A 17,744-nucleotide genomic window follows, 5' to 3' on the forward strand; every position below is an offset into this window, starting at 1 on the left:
TCATTTGTAGATGTTGCGTTTTGGAAGATGATCTGGGCATTTATAAACTTGCGAAATATTAACCAATTACGTCACTAAGTGAATCTCTTTATTTTTTGTGTTCAAAAACAAGGGTACCTCAGGCGTCAGAAGTCGTTAAGCTACTTACTTCAAGAGGGACACATCGAGAAACCTTCGTTAAAACTATTTTCTAACAGCCAGCGGATACCTTTTTCACGTTCTCCTGACGAGTTTCTTGAAGGAACTATCGAGGCCTTCATCATTGGGCAACACAAAAAACTGCGGTAAGTACATGTATCCATAGACGCTTTTTCCATGAGCGATCATAATTTTAGCGTGAATGGTACGCAAGGAAAGTACATTAGATTTAATCCACTACATTTCAAATAAGCATAACTGTTTGTTGTTGATTATAACTGAAGAGTTAAGCCAGCTTTTGAAAGTTAACCCGAAAAAGGAGAGGAAAGGAAGTCTAGAAACTTGCGCAGAATTTCCGCAGCGAAGGTAAATAAACTGCCGCGTCGAGCGAAGAATACTGCCAACGATGCAAGCTATCGTTTTCTCTGAAATTGAATGATAAAAGGAAATCACACTATTTTCAACCCCTAGATCAGTTCGGATTTGAGGGGTGAAGGGTGTTTTCTCGGAGATCGTCAGAACGATTTTAATGTGCGGCGTTTGCGCATTTTAAGCCGGAATATTACGTCATTTGTGCAACAGAAAAATTATTATAACCAGTAAACTCAAAGTAACTTCTTTTTAGCCTAAAAACTTTAGTTTTCTCTATAAATCAGCGGACGCTTGTACGGCCGAGACTAAAACAAAATCTAGGAGCTGTTTAAAATCAAATTTTTTGAAGGCCATTTCAAGTCCCTCGACAGTATTCAGCAAGTCCTCCAAACTGTCGAAAATTAGATAAAAAGCATTTGTCAAATTTGGGTGAGTTTTTTCGGGAGAATCCGAAAACGGATTTGTGATCTCAGATCATTCGGATCATGTCGCATCAAAGGAACAAACGAATCCACTCTGGACAAGGATTCGTTGGTTCCTTTGATGCGGCATGATCGGAATGATCTGAAATCACAAATCCGTTTTCGGCTTCTCCTAAAAAAACGCACCCAAAGACGTTAATTTTTGCCGGTGGGGAAAATTTCGTCTTTCACTCTTTTTACCTGTTCGTTAATATCAGATTTCATTTTTTTAAGGCCATTTCAAGACCCTCCGACAGTCATCAGCAAATCGTCCAAACTGTCGGAAACTAGTTAAAAAAAGTATTGTCAAAGACGTTAATTTTTGCCGGTGGGAAAAATTTGTCTGTCACTCTGTTTACCTGTTCGTTAATATCAAATTTTAATTTTCTTTTAAGGCCATTTCAAGATCCTCAGACAGTATTCAGCAAATCCTCCAAACTGTCGGAAACTATATAAAAAGCATTTGTCAAAGACGTTAAATTTTGCAGGTGGGAAAGGATCACGTTCTGTCGAGTATGATTGTGAAAAGACTTTAATTTCGTCGGTCACTCTGTTTACCTGTTCGTTTTAGACATCGTGTAAGCCAATCAGATTTTGTTTATTCAAGAATTGGTAAGAGGTAAGGGTCGGTTCAATTTCTGTCGTATTAGTTAGTGAAAAGGGTTATCTATGGTGGCGGAGTAAGGCAGTGTGGAAAACGAAGATCGAAGACCTAAGGCCCCAAAACGCGAAAACGAAGACCCCAGAAAACGAGGTAGAAAGTAATTCCTCGTTTGAAAACGCTCACGTCAATTTTCCACCGGGGACTTAACGCAACCACGACGGCAACGCCAACGAAAACGTCACTTGAAAGTACAAGTTCGTGTTACTTGCACTACTTTGCGCTTATTCCAATTCTTTCAACTTCTACAATGTGGCCGAACTATCTAGTAACAGAACTAGTGGGAACGGTCTTCAAGTTAGCCCAGAGAATGAAAATTTACTGTCATATGCTCACGTTCTCCGTAAAACCTTGAATTTGGGCATTTCACGTTGTTGTTTGGCCGAAGATGGCGACGAAATGTATCAAAATTTGTAATGCACGTGCACAGCATTGTTTAGCTCATTAAGCCTTTTCTTTACTGACGTTTTCGTTGCCGTCGGCGTCGTGTTTGCGTTAAGTCCCTAATATCGAACACAAAGTGTCACAACCTGACATTAGGGAGCTTAAACCACGAAGACGGCGAGGACAACGACAACGCCATAAAACGATAGGTTTAATGAGCAGGAACAATCGCTTTGCACGTGCGTTTTACATTTTGGTACATTTCTTCGCTGTCCTCTACAAAACAACAACGTGAAATAACCAAATTCTAGGTTTTTTGGAGAACGTGAGCTCAGGACGGTGAATTTTCCATTTTCTTTCTTAACTTGAACGGCACTCCTACCAATTTGGTTCCTGGATAGTTCGCCGCTTCTGTAGAAGTTGAGCGAGTTGAAATAATCGCGAAGTAGCACAAATGATCGAAATAAAGTTATATTTTCAGGTGACGTTTTCGTTGCCGTTGCCGTCGTCGCTGCTTAAGCTCCCTATTAACTACGTACATTAAAGAATTTTTACATTATTCGCGTAAAAATCACTCGAACAAAATTATGACGCAGACCAATTGGCTCGGCGTTTGCTGTCCAAGTTTAAAAATGTCTTAGTGATTTTGAAAAAAGAAGTTGGATTTACGTTTTGCCTAAATCAGGTTAGTTTTCGCACGCTGATTACATGAGCAACATGATAAACATCGGAAATGTTTCATCACATATTGCCTCAAAACAGGTGTCTGCAATTTTTCACGGGTGGGTTTTTTTTCCTACACCGTCTTGAAGTTTGACATTGGCGCAAAACCGTGTGCTAAACAGATCATAACTTTTAAACGCAAGCAAAATTTAAAAATTAAGCTCCAAACCGTTTTGGTGTTGTGGGGACTAAGGTCTTTGATCTTCGGAATTCGTGGAATTACAAGTATTATATAAATGGAAAATGTCGCAATTCACAATTGTTTGATGGGAAAAAAAATATAATTTCACGTCTTTTCCGCTCCTCCCATCATACAGTTACCATTTATATAATATTGTAATTCCATCTTATAATTTAGTAACAGAAGGCAACCTCATTCCCAGGGTCTCTCCTATTCACGATCCAGGGACGTGAGGAGGAGAGACCCTGGGAACGAGGTTGTGAAGAAGGCTGGTCTGTGCCAGCCGACATATTGTTTTAAAATATATTAACACTTCGTGTCAGCTTTGCAGTAGTTCTTGGACTTTTCGTATTTCATAATAATCTTGTAGCCAGTTGTTTTGTCTTCCGAAGAAAACATCTCGTAAAATAGGTCAAGTTCTTCAATCTGATTGGTCAATGAAAACGCCACATGTGAACGACTTATTTTGCAAGCGCGTGGGCAATAGGCCATTTTCATGATGGCGTCATTTGACTACAACTACCAGAATGCATTTCGTTTTCCTTTTCAAATTCAAATTTTGTAATCCCAGTGGACAGCAAAGAACAATGGCTCTAATTAGCACGAGAAAACAAAAAACTGAAGGATTCTGGTAGTTGTAGTCAAATGACCCCATAGTGAAAATGTCCTATTAAAATCCATCTTGAAACTTCTGTCCGGCTGTCAAAGTGGTTTCTTGTATCGATTTAAACTTGATTCATTAAACTGTGACAATTTCTTAAACAAAATTTTCTATAGTGTTGTCTCTGCTCAAAGGAAATACAAATAGTAAATATTAAATTGTAAAGTTGTCTGCCGTGACTCATTAAATTCGAGCTTTCCTTCCGCTTCCTTTTAAAACACCTTTCGAGTTCTTTGCTCCTAGTTACACGACTTTAAGCTAAAACTTGGATACTTCTTCAACCTGAAACTTGACTTTCTTTCGATATACATTTAGACTAACCTCGATCCGAGTTTCCGAAGAAATTCTGCCACTGAAGATGACTAACGTTTTGCACAAGTAAATACATCGAATTTCATTTGAAATTCTTTTCATCTTTAAATTCTTTTGATCTTTGTATCTTTCGATACACACTTAGACTAACTTCGATCCAAGTTTCTGAAGAAATTCTGCACTGAAGATATTTTATGTGTGAAAACAGGTTTCACCTTCACAAACGGAAATACGGACGGACGGGGAAACTCTTCAAAATCACTTGGGTAAAGGCCTTTTTCTTCGGGAACACTCGCTGGTTGCGGGAAGGACCGAGATCTCTTACGGCAAACGAATATCTCTGAGACAGTAAAACCACACAGAACTTGGCTCCAACGTAGGGTTTAATACCAAAACTATGTGAAGCGATTCGAATTACATCATTTTCCAACGAGTCAGATTACAGAATACAACAATAATTTCTGAACGTCTATTGGATGAAACCTAAGCTTATTCTGGAACATTAATTACTTTCAAAGGTTACACAGGTGGATAACAGTTTAACAAAAGGCTAGCGCAGGTTACTATAACACTTCAACGCTCAATTACAGTTATAATCTTATAGGAACCGTTTACGCCTAAATGAATACAACAGGTTATGTTTACGGTTTATTGAACTTGAAACTAAGGAACTAAATATTTTCTACGTTGGTTTTTATATCTTTATCAGTGTGATGGAACAATTATTGTTGATTTTATCTTTTAAAAACGGAACTAATGGAAAGCACCTGAAACTTAACTTGCGCGGGGAAACTTCCCCACCTGCTTATACCTGTTGTATTAGTCGCCTTCTCTTTCCCCTTAACTTTGAACTAACAACGCTATTAGATCAGTGCTAATTCGTGTTATAATTTTACCCTTCATCAGTTGAGTTGTTTACAGCTCCAAATCTGCCTTTACTGCCGTCTAATTAACTATGCTACTCTATTAACCAATGAACCTAACTAACGCTTGCTAAATTATTACTTAAGTTTTGCTGAGTCACATACAGTGTATTCTATCGGTTCTGTGCACCATAATTCTCACCAAGATTTGTAAATTAATGCTGATCTAAACAATGTGTCATCGGATTAAGTAACTTCTTGGACAAGTGTCCGTAAATGGAATATAGTAACAGTAATGAATTGAGTTGAGCTGAATAAAGGATGTTGTTGCTTTGGTGCTGTTGAGAAAGGACGTGTACTCGATAATAAAGATCCTGGCGTGCCTCTCGCCAAGCAAGCGAGAATCCGCAGAGCGTCCCCGTGCCAGTACATCAACAAAGCAAATTAAACTAAATATCTTTAAATCCTCTCATCTCATTCCTCCAACCTTAACTCGAAACCCTCCTGGGTCGAGCGATAAGAAAGAAAGAAAGAAAGAAAGAAAGAAAGAAAGAAAGAAAGAAAGAAAGAAAGAAAGAAAGAAAGAAAGAAAGAAAGAAAGAAAGAAAGAAAAAAAGAAACTTAAGAAAAAAAGAAAGAAAGAAACAAAGAAAGAAACAAAGAAACAACGAAAGAAAGAAAGAAATAACGAAACAAAGAAACAAAGAGACAACGAAACAAAGAAAGAAAGAAAGAAAGAAAGAAAGAAAGAAAGGAAGAAAGAAAGAAAGAAAGAAAGAAAGGAAGAAAGAAAGAAAGAAAGAAAGAAAGAAAGAAAGAAAGAAAGAAAGAAAGAAAGAAAGAAAGAAAGAAAGAAAGAAAGAAAGAAAGAAAGAAAGAAAGAAAGAAAGAAAGAAAGAAAGAAAGAAAGAAAGAAAGAAAGAAAGAAGAGAAAACAAGTAATTGGAAAAAGCACAGCGATCAAAATTTGAACACGGTTGGCTACTGACGATTCAAGCTTAAACATCATGGAAGGAGAGTACATCTGTGCCCTGACTGATCTCACTCAAAAACTATTGAGTAAAGATGTAAACATCAGCAAATTTCATGGATATGAAAACGAACACATCAACCGCTGGTTTGAGAAACTTGAGTTAGTTTTGGAATCCAAGGGAATTCGCTTGGATGTCCCAGCTGCCAGAACACACCTAATTGACAACCTTGCTGGCCCAGCAGAGACTTTTATGTTTGAATTACTGCCCGAAGAGTGAGGAGACTTTAACACCCTAAAGCAAGCTTTACTGAAACGTTATTCTACGAAGGATTGTGCGAGGGTTAAGTGACAGCGTTCAGTTGCTCGCCGCCAGGGTCCAAATGAATTATTGTCAGATTATATTAACGATATGCACGAACTATTCAGTGGACTAAACATGGCTGAAGTAAACAAAGTAACGTATTTTACAAAGGGATTGATACAATCATTGAAAGTCAAGGTTCTAGAACGAATGCCGGAAACACTTTTGCAAGCAGAAGAAGTGGCCCGTACTGTTGATTCAATCTCACGGCGTATGACTGGCAACACAGAAAATAGCCAGATAGAACGATTGATTGAAGCAATTAACCATAGTCAACAGGTACGCGCCAACACAACAGGTGCCAGTGCTCCGCTCAATGCCTCGCAATAACAGTCTCTTCAGGCACAAATGGAGACAATAACAAAGAAGTTAAACGAACTTTCACCTTCAACTACAAAGTCAAACAAAGTCGCCGCATATTCGGAACCACCAAAGGACTATCAACATAAGTTGGACGAACTTACGGAACTTATGAAACGTATGGAAGGCCACCTTCTGAATCAAAGTACTAGTGTGATGGAACAATTATTGTTGATTTTATCTTTTAAAAACAGAACCAATGGAAAGCACCTGAAACTTAACTTGCGCGGGAAAACTTCCCCACCTGCTTATACCTGTTGCGTTAGTCGCCTTCTCTTTCCCCTTAACTTTGAACTAACAACGCTATTAGATCAGTGCTAATTCGTGTTCTAATTTTACCCTTCATTGAGTTGTTCACAGCTCCAAATCTGCCTTTACTGCCGTCTGATTAACTATGCTACTCCGTTAACCAATGAACCTAACCAACGCTTGCTAAATTATTACTTACGTTTTAAGTAACGTCCTGGGCAAGTGTCCATAACTGAGGAATATAGTGACAGTAATGAGTTTTTGAGTTGAGCTGAATAAAGGATGTTGTTGCTTTTGCGCTGTTAAAAAGAACGTGTACTTAAGATCCCTAAGTACTGGCGTGCCTCTCGCCAAGCAAGCGAAGATCCGCAGAGTATCCCCGTACCAGTACATTTGGTGGAGAAACCGTGGTATCAAGTGGATCAAAAATTCTCTTCACGAAAAGAACAACGATGAACAGAAACACCTGAGGAACGGAATGGAAAGGCCAGGCTCCCTCAGGGACGACACTACTCTGAGTAACAACCGGACATTCAAAAGGCTGACTGCAACGAGGATTTGCGTTATAATTCCAAGTTAATAAGAAGAACAAAGACCAGGACTTGTCACCAAAAGAAAAAAAAAAAAAGGAACAAAGGACTGTACTTGACATAACCAACAAGCCAGCATATTCAGGCAGTTTTGCTATTCTTCCCCGTACAGACGATGGGATTACCTCCGTCAACTGAACTTATCTGATCGTTGAGGAGCAAAGTGGAACAAGAGTAAACAGATTGAACATTTCAAATGAAAGTTTTTTAACATACGAACAGCAGCCTTTAAGTTCGTTTGGTTTTTGAAATTGACGGCAGTGTTGTCGTTTTCAACAGAAAATGGAGTCGTATTCTAACGTTTTTAACGAGTCGCGATTTTTATGACGTTATTTATAGTATTTATAGCCACGAGTGCAGCCGTTTTATTATGTTTATTGAGGGCCAAGAGTAGCCCAGGTTTCCAGGACGCCAAAAGTCCATGTCTCCCAGTCATGAACGTCCGTTAGCTATTAATGAAGAACTGATTCAGTCGCCATATAAGTTTGAGAGTTATGATATTTTCCGATCGCTTAAGTTTCAAATGAAATTAAGGTTTGTTTATTTGTTAAGAAAACTGAATGTGTAATGTTATCTGTTTGACCGAGAGTAGCCCAGGTTTCCAGGACGCCAAAAGTCCATGTCTCCCAGTCATGAACGTCCGTTAGCTATTAATGAAGAACTGATTCAGTCGCCATATAAGTTTGAGAGTTATGATATTTTCCGATCGCTTAAGTTTCAAATGAAATTAAGGTTTGTTTATTTGTTAAGAAAACTGAATGTGTAATGTTATCTGTTTGACCGCTCGAGGTCGAGTTTTTCCGGAAGGGGGAAGTCATGTGATGGAACAATTATTGTTGATTTTATCTTTTAAAAACAGAACCAATGGAAAGCACCTGAAACTTAACTTGCGCGGGAAAACTTCCCCACCTGCTTATACCTGTTGTATTAGTCGCCTTCTCTTTCCCCTTAACTTGAACTAACAACGCTATTAGATCAGTGCTAATTCGGGTTATAATTTTACCCTTCATTGAGTTGTTCAGAGCTCCAAATCTGCCTTTACTGCCGTCTGATTAACTATGCTACTCCGTTAACCAATGAACCTAACTAACGCTTGCTAAATTATTACTTACGTTTTAAGTAACGTCCTGGGCAATTGTCCATAAAAGGAATATAGTGACAGTAATGTGTTTTTGAGTTGAGCTGAATAAAAGATGTTGTTGCTTTTGCGCTGTTAAAAAGAACGTGTACTAAAGATCCCCAAGTACTGGCGTGCCTCTCGCCAAGCAAGCAAAGACTCCAGAGCATCCCCGTGCCAGCACACTAGTTTGGATAGACGGGTGGATGCCCGCATTAATGGTCTTGCACAGCGACGACAAGAGACGCGAAACGATCGGGAAAGATCAAGAGATGGGCGACTTGTATTTTTTTCTTGTGGCATGAGTGGCCATTATCAGAACAGTCGTCCTCAACAAAGAAACCATGAACGACAACAAGTACCCAGGTACGCGTTGCCCACTCCTGATACAAGTATGCGGTCAAGGGGATTTCCAGTACGCTCACGAGGTTTGTCCCACCACGACAACCAAACCGTGTCGCTGCCTTTGATAGTGAAAGTGATCCTTCGTTGGGACAGTTCATAGATACCACAGTACCCAACAGCCAATTTGAAGATGCAAGTGAACTTGATGGCCATGAAGACCTTGGCGACTGGTTACGAATCTGAACACGAGGGGAACGATCTTTTGGATGACTTTGGTCCAGTGTATTGTGAAGGAGAAACTACGCCACAACCAGTCATCTCTATACGCTCGCAGAAGGTTTAAAGGACACACCGACGGCTGACCAGCTTTTACTGCCTTGTGATCAGTTTACACAACCTTGACCCACTATGTTGTCTACAGATATGACTGAACCACTGTATACAGGCTTTAAAGCAAATCCTGAGGTACCCAAAACGGATTTACGGACGGACGGGAAAACTCTTCAAAATCACTTGAGTAAAGGCCTTTTTCCTGGGGTACACTTGCTGGCTGTAGGAAGGACCGAGATCTCACACGGCAAGCGAATATCTCTGAGACAGTAAAACCACACAGAACTTGGCTCCAACGTAGGGCTTAATACCAAAACTTTATCCAAGGATGTAACCAAAGAAAATCTTACAAAGCACTCGTATTTTTAAAAGCCTAAGCTAGTGACACGATTCGAATTACATCATTTTCCAACGAGTCAGATTACAGAATACAACAATAATTTCTGAACGTCTCTGATTGGATGAAACCTAAGCTTATTCTGAAACATTAATTACTTTCAAAGGTTACACAGGTGGATAACAGTTAAACAAAAGGCTAGCGCCGGTTACAATAACACTACAGCGCTCAATCAGATTACAGTTATGATCTTATAGGAACCGTTTACGCCTAAATGAATACAACAGGTTATGTTTAAGTTAGTTCCTTAGTTTCAAGTTCAATAAACCGTAATATCTATAAATCCTCTCATCACATATAACATTTTGCGCAAATAAATGCATCGAGTTTCATTTGAAATTCTTTTGATCTCTACGCACTGAACAGCCGAAATCATCGCCAACTTCTAGTACCTAACAAAGTTAAATTACCTTCAGTGAAACTTGTGAAATCCCACTAAGCTTGTAAAACGACATAAACACCAGTGCTAGCTAGCGAAACTCGGCCGTTTTCCACTACTGTAGCTCACGGTGACATTGGTAAACCTGAGAGCATCCTAAAACTGATGTAAAAGCCCTGAACGCCAACCGGTTCTCGCCTTCTTCTATTCCCTAAAGCTGTTCCGTACATTAAATCACACACTAACCCAGTTCCTATATGTCCGGTGAACAAAACTAAGTTATCCAAGGAGCATTTATAGCCCAGCTACATCATTCCCGGCTTCACTGTAAGCATCCCTACCCGTGGTGAGTGCATTATTACTCTGTTTTTAGAACTCAACCTGTTCAAAAACGTCTTTTCGTTTGTAGCCAGGGTGATTTTAAATTTCCCCCAGTATAGTCCTTGAGCAGAAACGACGCTTCGGGGATTCTTTCTATCTCGCACACTGGCCACTCTGAATACCTCGGTATCTCCTCGCCCTAATTCGCCTCGATCGAATTTTTACTGTACAACAACAGGATTTAGGAAAGACCGTCGCACAGTTCAGTGCACAATAACATGTCTTTAATTCAGTAGTTATAAGTGATGGCCAAAGAGAGTACCCATAAAAAAAGTTGGATCCTGACTCGAACTTGGCTCGTGACTCAAACTTGACTCGGGCTCGAACTTGACTTGTTCTACGAGTAAACTCACACCTTGTTACCCACGAATACATAAAATTAACTAATAAAATTCAAAACATATCCTTATCTTTATCACGTAACACAAGAGGTTGTATGGGACAATGAACGAAACAATGAATGGATCTTGGGGCGCGTATCTGGCATCCCCGCAGATTTTGCAGGGGCGTATGACATCATCACCAACTTGGCAAAGGAGAGAGAGAGTGGGATCGAGATCATCGAACGCACTCCCTAATCTTTGATTATTACTAGCCGGCGACACACCTGGCGATTATATACGCTGATCGCGGCGATCAGCGTATAAATTCGCCGATATTTGGCATGTCAGATATCGGCGATTAAATTCGCTGGCATTCGCCAAAATGTGCCCTTTCCCGCGATTTTCTACGCTCATCGCCACTAAAGTCAACCAATCAGGTTGGGTGATTTTATCAAATGACTTTTCAAAACGCCCCTCGATGGAGCCCGGGAAAAAGGTTGAAGTGCCACATCGCCGCGATCGGCGAAAAAAACTCACCAGGTGTGTCCGCATCAATCGGTGGCGAAATTCGCTTGGGATTTCCGCTGGCGATCAAATTCGCCGCGATCGGCGAATAAAATCGCCCGGTGTGTCGCCGGCTTTAGAGTTGCGTTTACGGCAAAGGGCAAAAATGACCATGTGACCATGTTTACCCTATATTTGCCGCTTCTCAGTAAAATTGAGTAGTTTTGCATTAGCATCAAAGACCGGAATTATTTTACACTATTCTTATCCATGAACTCATTTTTTCAAGTAAACATAAACGCGACTCTCACGCTTGCCGTTTGACGTAAACGCGTTTAGAATCTCGTTTACGGCAAACGGCAAACGCGAGATTCACGTTTATGACTTCTTGAAAAAATAAGTACATTGAGGGGAATAGTGTAAAATAAATTTGGCTTCTGATGCTAACCCAAAACTGCTCAATAGGCCATTTTACGCTTACTCAGTGACCGGGCCTATTAATGGTAGCGAGGCTGCCGGTGACCTTGTATTGATACAGACCTCACTGTTTTTATCATGTAAATTGTGTTGTTGTGATGCAAACTAGACTGCATTTGAATAAGAAAAGTAAAGAGATTTGTATCAAAACAAGGTCACCGGCAGCCTCGCTTCCAGCCATAAGCCAGGTTACACAGCAACAACTGTAAAATGGTCTATTTTACTGCGAAACTGAAAACAGCGAGCGCCAAATGTAGAATAAACATGGTCACGTGGTCATTTCTGCCGTTCGCCGTGGACGTTAATTCTAAGTCTCTCTATATATTTTAAAAAAGTTCTTCGTCAAGTTCAGGAAATACCCAAGCTATTGTCACGAAGCAATTAACAAAATTCATGATCTGTTGATGGATTGTTGACGTTGACAACAAGTCTTTGTTTGTGGACAGGTGCTGACTTAATTCCTATTTTCCAAAAGCCAACATACATAACTAACAGTACATTTTCAAATGATTTTCAACCAGACTTCACTGAATTTTTCTAATTCCTACATTTGAAAAACGGTTTTTGGAGAAAAAAAAGAACGTTTTAAACTGAGAAGTGAAACATTAGGTCAAACAAATTAGACAGGAAGCGAAGTGCTTGATTAGAACTTACCCCGAGGGGTTTAAGATTGATCAATTTCCATTGCGCATGTTAAGTACGTAAATGCAGTTAATTTATAAACCATTTACTTGAGGTAGTTCAACCAGGCATACGAGCGCAAATTGTCAGCTCTTCAAAAACCATCATATGTTGATGTACCTTACCCAAGTTTCCGCTGGAAATTTGTTTACCTCGAAGCAAGCAACTTGATTTAGCCTCTGGAAAGGAAGGTAAATTTTCCATATACCTTATTATAGGAAATAATTTGACATTGCTTAAATTAAGGTGAAATGAATCAGGCGGAATGAGGAGGAGGACGAAAAAATTTACAAAATAAAGGAGATTAACACGAGGTCGAAGGCAAGAACTCAAAATGAAGCAGGCAGAATTTCTTCTAAGCGAAGGAAATTCACGCAGAGGAAGGGCATTTTTTTTTTAGTAAAACATACAACTGAGCTTATATAAGAAACCGGATGATTACGCCGGAGATCGATAGCTGATCTGAAGACTTGCCGTACTAGCTCCGGGCGTACTCAAAAGAATAGAGTAAACTGAAAAGAGAAAAATCCTGCCTCTTGAGGAAGGACAGGATTCAGGATTCTGAGTTGAAATGACGGAAGTAGCCTCGATGAGAAATTAACGCAGAATTAAATGCTCCAAGAAAATAAACGAGAATGAAATAAAAGTAAGCGTTAATTTTATGATTTTGGCATTTTGAGAACAAGAGGGCATGAACTTCCCATACAAAAGGGAGCTTAACTGAGTAAGGCGACGGCAACGACAACGACAACGCCGCAAAACAATAGCTTTAATGAGCAAAAACAATCGCTCTGCACGTGCGTTTTACATTTTGGTACATTTCTTTGTCGTCGGCGGGAAAACAGCAACGTGAAATGACCACATTTAAGCCTATTAAAGTGCAAATTGGCTATCAGCTGACGCTCGCCAACTAAGATTAATTTAAATGCGGATATCCTTTTGTAAAGTAAGACATCAGGTGTGTAAACACTTTTTAACCCCACGGGTTTTCGCTTTTACACCTCCACATTCCTTTCTCCGTAATTCCTGTTCTTTGTGTTTTTAAAATTAATATGTGGAAACAAAAAAACTTGAAACTTGAAGCTTGAATTTCAGCTTCTTATCTTCACAGCAATCACGTGGCCATAAGAAAATGACTGTGCTTACAATGAACTTAATCGTGAACAAGTGTGAACCGAGTGAAAATTTATAACTGGCGTCTCTTTAAGTTATGTTTAAAAAACGAGCAGGAGTGTTTAAGACCCGATAAAACACGTGCTGCGAGGTTTTTGAACGGCTTCAAAAACATTCCTGGAAAAGTGTGTCAATAGAGTTCATAACAATTATGCTTTTGTAAACGTTGGAAATTAGCATATGAGAAAAACACCGCATACTAATGAGGAGTGTTTTATCAGCTGATAAAAGACCGCATCACTGCAAGTGATGTATTATCGACCATTTGATAGGTCAATGGGCTTATGAATTATTAATGAGTTTTTGAACCGAGTTAGAATTTATGAATGGCATCTCTTTAATTCTTTTTTTTTTTTTTTTTTCTCAATTTTACTAAAATTCAAGCGCCCCCCCCCCCCCCCCTCCACCCCCAATGCTTCTTCGTCTTCTTCTTCACAAACGATAAACTGAAAATCGAAAGTCGAAAAGATGCTGTATATTGCAAAGTTACGATGACATGTTTGGATTGGATAATTAAACACTAGACGAGATTTAATAAAAACAATACTAAAACTCGTAGTAAAAAACGTTTTTTTTTCTCAGAAGTATTCCTCTCAAGGTTCTCCCTGAGGAAATTTTGTTGAAAACTCAATTCAGGCGATTTTCATGCAGCATTAACTTCCTGTAGAAAGGAAGTAGCCCTCTGGCCTTCAGATAAGCCTCCAGCAATATTCAATGGAAATACTCTTTAAGGATTGCACAAACCAAGAAATAAAACCGCCTATATAGTGACGAGGCGTTTTCAGTCGTTGACCAAGACGAATCTCAAGGAATAATCTAAAGAATGCTCCCAGAACACCATGATTTTCTCAAAGGGAGAACAAACCATAAATTAGTTATACTTTTTAGTGATTTTTCTATGTAACATTGGAACCGCGAGGAGATTACATAGAAAAAAGGGGCTGAAAACTCAGTGCGAAAGCCATACCTCTCAGCCGTATTCCCTCTTAAGTTCTCCAAGACAATCAACAGTACCCAGTTAACACGATTTGGTTTAACATGGATCGTTAACTGGCTGTAAAACAAAAGCAAAACGCTCTACCCTGCGGATAGGCTTCGAACAGTATTCTGGAAGCCTGTTCGCAGGCTTTTAACCCGTTCAAAGAAGATGGCGTTAACTTTGGCTGTTGATTGCAGTTTTGTTTTAGGTGTTTTAATCCTGAAGAGATAACTGGGACTTCAAGATGCTTCCCAAACCAACTACCACCTGCATTGCGGTCAACTCGCCAGTTTATTTGACGGGAATCTTCGTCACACTTTCAGTAACAGGCATATTAACAGCAGCCCTGGGGAACTCGCTCATTTTACTTGCGGTGTGCAGAACAAGAGGGCTAAAGACCCCGGCTAACTATCTCCTTGTAAGCCTGTCACTGGCGAGCCTTATGTTCATCCCGGTTCTAGCGAGTTACGCTGTTTCTCTGACCATGAGCCACCGTCATGCAATAATGCCAGATTTGTGTAAATGGTCTTCAAAAATCGATATTGCTTTATTTTGTGTGGTAATGGGACACCTGGTTGTAATCTCCTTGGATCGGCTTGTGGCTATTAAAAGGCCCTTGAGGTATGTTAGAACTGAACATTCACTGTAAATAGGAGGAGGTATTCGCTCTACGAAGGAGGGGAAGGAAGGTAGAACGGTTTTGCTGTTTTCTGGTAATAATAATAAATGGTAAAATGTTTGGTTTGATCAGTTATAATGTCTGCAAGGGCTGCATAGATAGTATTTCGTTTCTCGAATCTCTAGTCGCGTAAGGTGGTTAAGAAAGTTAAATCTGTGGAAGAAAGTTAAATCTGTGGATGAAATGCTCACGTGAAATAATTAATGAAAATCATACTAGATAGTGATAAGCTGGTGGTTCTAACTATTAGCATTCAGCTATTACTAACTGCTACCCTCGTTAAATAAAGCTTCTATTATAAAACCATCAGATTAGGCTGTTTGAGCAGTACATTTCTACGAGCCCCCACGTAGCAGTTATTATCCCCTGCAAGCTTTTAACTTTCAAATCCCGTTGATGGTTTTGATTCAAATGAAGGGTCTCCAAAAGTAGGTTACTAAAGTGTGGTTTGCCTTTCAATATTTTAGAAACTTTACTCTAGGGTTTTTATTGTTGTTCCATTTTTTTTTTCCTTGAGCGCTTTTTAAATCAGCCCTTTTCATGCTAGATAGCCGCCATTTTTAACTGGGGCAAACTTGGCACAAATCAAAAAGATTGATGTTTGCTTTGTGACCAGGCCTTTGCATTGAAGCGAGGCTAAAGGTGACTTTGTTTTGATACTACGCCACTGTTTAGATCTCACAATCAACAAATACAATGGTTGAGAACGTCGAACGAGGGGACTTTGATCTTTTATTGTTAAAATTGTGCGACACCTTTACTTAGTTACAAAATAATTCCAGAACATCAAGAAGAAGAAATCAACTGAATTCTTAAAAGGAACAACTCCTGACCTGCTCTAGTGCATTTTGAGAACGAAAACGTGAAAATTTGAAAACAGTTAACCTATTTTTTTCAAGTTGCAGACCATTGTAACCCAGTCGATCTGTGGTAAGAGAAACTCATCGATAGTCTTCGTACACTGGAGTGATACTTTACAAAATTTGAGCAATACTTTCTAGGTTTCTGTTGATTGAATTAAAAAAAAACTTTTTGGAGTTTTTGATGTAACACCAAATTCCCCTGATACTTCCCCTTTAAGTATTTCTAGCTTTGAGCACATTGCCAACTGTGTTTCCCTCTTCCTTTATTTTCAGATATCCGACATTAGTGACAAAGAAGCGGACGCTAGCCATAATAACTGCGCTCTGGATTGTGGGCGCGCTGGAAGGAGCTTTTGCGAACATTGTTCACCGTATCGATCCAAAAAAGGGTATCATTTTACTGCAGTTGATATATGGCTGCCCTCAAAACAACAAAATCCCCGAAGAGAAAGAATTACAAACAATTGTGCCTCATTTCCTGTTCATGATGTCACTAACGGTCTTCGTGCCCTGCGGAATAATGTTAGTAACGCATGCGTGGATATTCATCATCTCTTTCCGACAATACAGACGTATCCGCGTGGCAGAAGACGCCGTGTCACGAAGGCGCCTCACTGAAATGCGAGCCGCCAAGACAGTAGCAATCACCGTGTTTTCAGCATTAGTGTGTTTCACGCCTCTACTTGCTGTGATATTCATTACAGCATTTCATCCCCCGAGTGGCAGAAAGCTGAATCCCAGTCAATTCAATGTCAAGTACATTCTTCTTCCTAGTCTGAAGATTTTGTATTTGTTAGCGATAAGTTTAAACCCACTGATTTGTGCTTTGAAAAGCAGACCTTTCAAGGAGGCGTTCAGACAGATTTTGAACAGGATTTTGAACACTTTTAGCAAGCATTTCAACGTCTCATTCACCAGAGGAAACTTTCTTGGAAGAAACACCTTCGAATTAACAAGCAAACGTGCCAAACATATTGAGCAGTGGAGCTACACTAATGATGGAAGAATCGACGGAAACGTGAAAAACAAGATAAAACATTCTTCATGCGTTCAAGTAGAATGTGAATAATATCTACCTACCAATGCTGGTTAAGCTCTCTGAGCTGGTGAAGATAATCGATAAACTTTCCGAAGATATACTTCTAATTTAGCGGAGGTGGTGTGGCCGAGTGGTTTGAGCGTCTTGAGGTCCCGGGTTCAAGTCCCGCTCTGACCAATTGGAAAATAGACCATTATCATTCGGCGGCCATCTTGAGTCTCGGGGGAATAAAAAGTTTTGTTTTTGCGCGTTAAGCCTCGGCCAGACGCGATTTCAGTGCAAGGCTAGCCGTGCAAAAAAAAAAAAAAGAAAAGCTTTTTATTCTCCCGAGACTCAACATGGCCGCCGAGTGATAAGGGTCTGTAGGCTTTTTTCGATATATTAAAATTCAACTTTATAATGAGGCTTGGAGAACACAAACAAATGAAACTGAATTATCATGTTTATTCATTTGTGTTGTTCGTGTCCTCTAGGCCTCGCATTCAAGCTGAATTTTAATATTTCGAAAGGAGCCTATTCCACTTGGATTTGTTTCACGGTAGCCTCGTTTTCAAATCCAAAATCATGTTTCGTAAATAGCCAACTGATTTGCCTGGATTATGTTCAGTTTGTATATTTATTTCGCTTGTTTGTTTATTTATTTTATGATTTATAGTGTTCTAAGCCATTTTCGGTTTCGCCAACAGTCATATCTAAACATTGTCTGCTGCTTACGGTAGCAAGAGGGCTTGCACTCCAACGCTTACTACTTTGAAAATAATGAACGGCAATGGGCCCTTTGAAGCTAA

General features: G+C 39.6%; 1 protein-coding gene across 2 annotated transcripts; it reads left to right on the plus strand.

Annotated features, from left to right (window-relative positions):
- Positions 1-183: 183 nt before the first annotated feature.
- Positions 184-17,107, plus strand: LOC146456162 (adenosine receptor A2b-like). 2 transcript variants are annotated; one of them, XM_085093469.1, is made up of 3 exons: positions 184-284; positions 14,573-14,996; positions 16,191-17,107. In XM_085093469.1, exons 2-3 carry the CDS (start codon positions 14,620-14,622, stop codon positions 16,984-16,986), a joined length of 1,173 nt encoding a protein of 390 aa, XP_084949595.1. In that variant the 5' UTR covers positions 184-284; positions 14,573-14,619; the 3' UTR covers positions 16,987-17,107. The 2 variants fall into 2 exon arrangements, with proteins under 2 accessions (XP_084949595.1, XP_084949596.1); XM_085093470.1 differs by lacking the exon at positions 184-284 and having other exon boundaries at positions 14,530-14,996.
- Positions 17,108-17,744: the final 637 nt, after the last annotated feature.

This window comes from Pavona decussata, unplaced genomic scaffold (assembly GCF_977016875.1).
Source record: "Pavona decussata unplaced genomic scaffold, jaPavDecu1.1 SCAFFOLD_260, whole genome shotgun sequence".
In the NCBI taxonomy this organism is placed as follows: Eukaryota; Metazoa; Cnidaria; class Anthozoa; order Scleractinia; family Agariciidae; genus Pavona; species Pavona decussata.